This window comes from Achroia grisella, unplaced genomic scaffold, assembly GCF_030625045.1.
Source record: "Achroia grisella isolate CSIRO2021 unplaced genomic scaffold, CSIRO_AGI_Agris_v1 utg633, whole genome shotgun sequence".
Taxonomy (NCBI): Eukaryota; Metazoa; Arthropoda; class Insecta; order Lepidoptera; family Pyralidae; genus Achroia; species Achroia grisella.
The window spans coordinates 1,046-3,316 of NW_026712969.1; the positions used below are offsets into that span (position 1 = coordinate 1,046).

Sequence of the window (2,271 nt, forward strand, 5' to 3'; positions counted from 1 at the left end):
CCTCCTTGAGTGGCGCGCGCGGACACCACGCGCGCCTACTCCCAGCCTCACCCTCCTTAGGTGACGGCAGACGCCCCCGCATCTGCCGCCGAGAGGCTCTGGGTCGGTGGTGACGGGCCGGACTCGGCCTCCATCGCCTCCGTCTCCGCCGCCCGCGCCTGTGCGCGGCTTCCTCGCGAGCTGCAGTTCTTACCGCTGCCCACGGCATGACTCGCCGGACGTCCCGCCGCTGCGCAATAAACACAATGCGGCGGGGCAGTGCACTTCGCAGCCTTGTGGCCCTCTCCGCCGCAACGGAAGCAGGCCTGACTGCGGTCAACCGCCGATTTGCACTGCGTGCCCACATGCCCTTGCAGTAGGCAGCGGTAACAACGCATGGGTTTCGGATCTAGCACTGTTACGTGCGCCGAAACCCATCCCACTTTTACGCGGCCCTCCCCCTGGAGCTTTTTAGCGGCCACCATTGGGCAGCGAACCCACACAGCCGCACTGCCAGACTCCGATCGGCGAACTTCCCCGCCTTCACTTCCTGCTCCGCGCAGTCTCCACTACGAGCCACGGCGGCGACGACATCCGCCGACGTGGTCGTGTCGTCCAGGCCCACAATCCTAAGGTCGGCCGTCTTTACCGGACGAGAGACCTGGACCACCTCCGCGGGCAGGACCTCCCTGAGCTTTTCAGCGAGGGAGTCCGCCTTATCACCACTAGCGGCGCCTGGCAGCTCCAGGATTCGCGCGCCAGTGATGGCCTGCCTGTACCGAAGCTCCGTTATCCCGATGGTCTCCAGGGACACCTTTTCCTTCGCCTCCATGAGTAGGGCCGCGTAAGTAACGCCCTTTTCGGCAGCTCCGGGCTGCAGCGATAAAACCACCGCGGCAGAGCGGGGCGGCCTCAGTCTGGGCTTCCTCTTCTGTTTACCCGCGGTCGCTGCCTTTTGGGGCGGCGATTTAGTCTCCGCGGGTTTCTTCGCCGCCTTTTTGCCCTGGCTCATCGCGCCACGACGAGCCACGGTCACCCAGCTCTCCGTCATTGCTCGGGGAGCAGGCGCCGGCTCCTGTACTCCAATAGGAGCAGCCTGACTAACAGCTGCCGGTGCAATAGCAGCCGGTGCAGGAGCCGTCGCCTTTCCTCTACCCTTGCCTTTCGGCCCAGCCGAACCGCTCGCCCGCACAGCAGGCGCAGTTGGCGTAGGCCTCACTTCCGGGACCGGAGGGAGCCGCTCCTCGATTCTCGCGAGGCGATTGTCGAGGCGGCTCTCTAACCTCCGGGCTATGCGGTCCTCCAACTGCTCTAGGGTCCTGGCCCCAACCGCTAGTTCTCCGGCATGCGCAGGGCCTCCGGCAGCGGAAGTCGATGGCCCAACAGCCGCCTGCGCCTGCGCATCTCGAAGTGCAGCCCGGAGTTCGAGGATCTCCTGGCTCACCTTCTGATTTTCAGCCCTTTGGCCGGCAACCTGCCCCTCGAGACTGGCGACCTTTGCCGCTAGGACGGAGTTCTCTTTTGCAACCGACCTATTCTTGAGGATGTCGGCTGCATCTCTAATGGCATCCACAGCATCTCTGATGTCGCGGATGGTGGTGCCCTTGAGATTCCCGCATTTCTTTATCGTGACGTTCACGATATCCGCACACGCCTCTATTTTGCTTCGGAGCGCATCCGCCGTCCACTGGAGCTTCATAGGGTCTCCACCCCAAGTGGCACGAATGACTCCGAGCCTTTGCTCGAAGTTTCTCTGGCCCTCAAGCACTGCCGCCTTCATGGCCTCAATGCGGTCCTCCTTTACCCTGGCCCGAGTTCCTTCACCTTCCGAGTCCGAATGCGAGCGCTGCCGCTGGCGCTTTCGCCTTGTGCGCTTCCTCTCCGTATCAGTATTCCCGTCGTCGCTTCCTGTAAAGAGGGAAGTCGACGACCCTGTCACGTCCGATAGATCCTCCTCCATGAGGATATCATACCTCCCAGTGCTGAGGACGTTTTCTAATTCTCCTCTCTCTAGGCTTACCCTCAGCTCCTTCTCAATCCCAATGTCTCCCCTATTTACAACTCTCTCTCTCTCCTCTAACACCCGGCTCATCCCTGGTCTCCCTCCTCTCTCCCTTCTTCCCACCCTTCTGACCTTTCTTGTCCCCCCCAGAATACGTGGGACTGACCGCCCCCGGCTTACCCGGTGCGACGGCAGAGGATTCTCCACCCGATGAACGGGTGGTACCTCCCTGGGGTATTACTTTTTTAAGATCGGCCATGTCATCATTTTTCCTTTTTTACCCGGGTCTG

General features: G+C 61.8%; 1 protein-coding gene across 1 annotated transcript; it reads right to left on the bottom strand.

Moving 5' to 3' along the window:
• Positions 1 to 424: 424 nt before the first annotated feature.
• Positions 425 to 2,071, bottom strand: LOC131849080 (uncharacterized). The gene has a single exon (XM_059199067.1). The coding sequence runs from the start codon at positions 2,069 to 2,071 to the stop codon at positions 425 to 427; it is 1,647 nt and encodes a 548-aa protein (XP_059055050.1).
• Between the last annotated feature and the right edge of the window lie 200 nt (positions 2,072 to 2,271).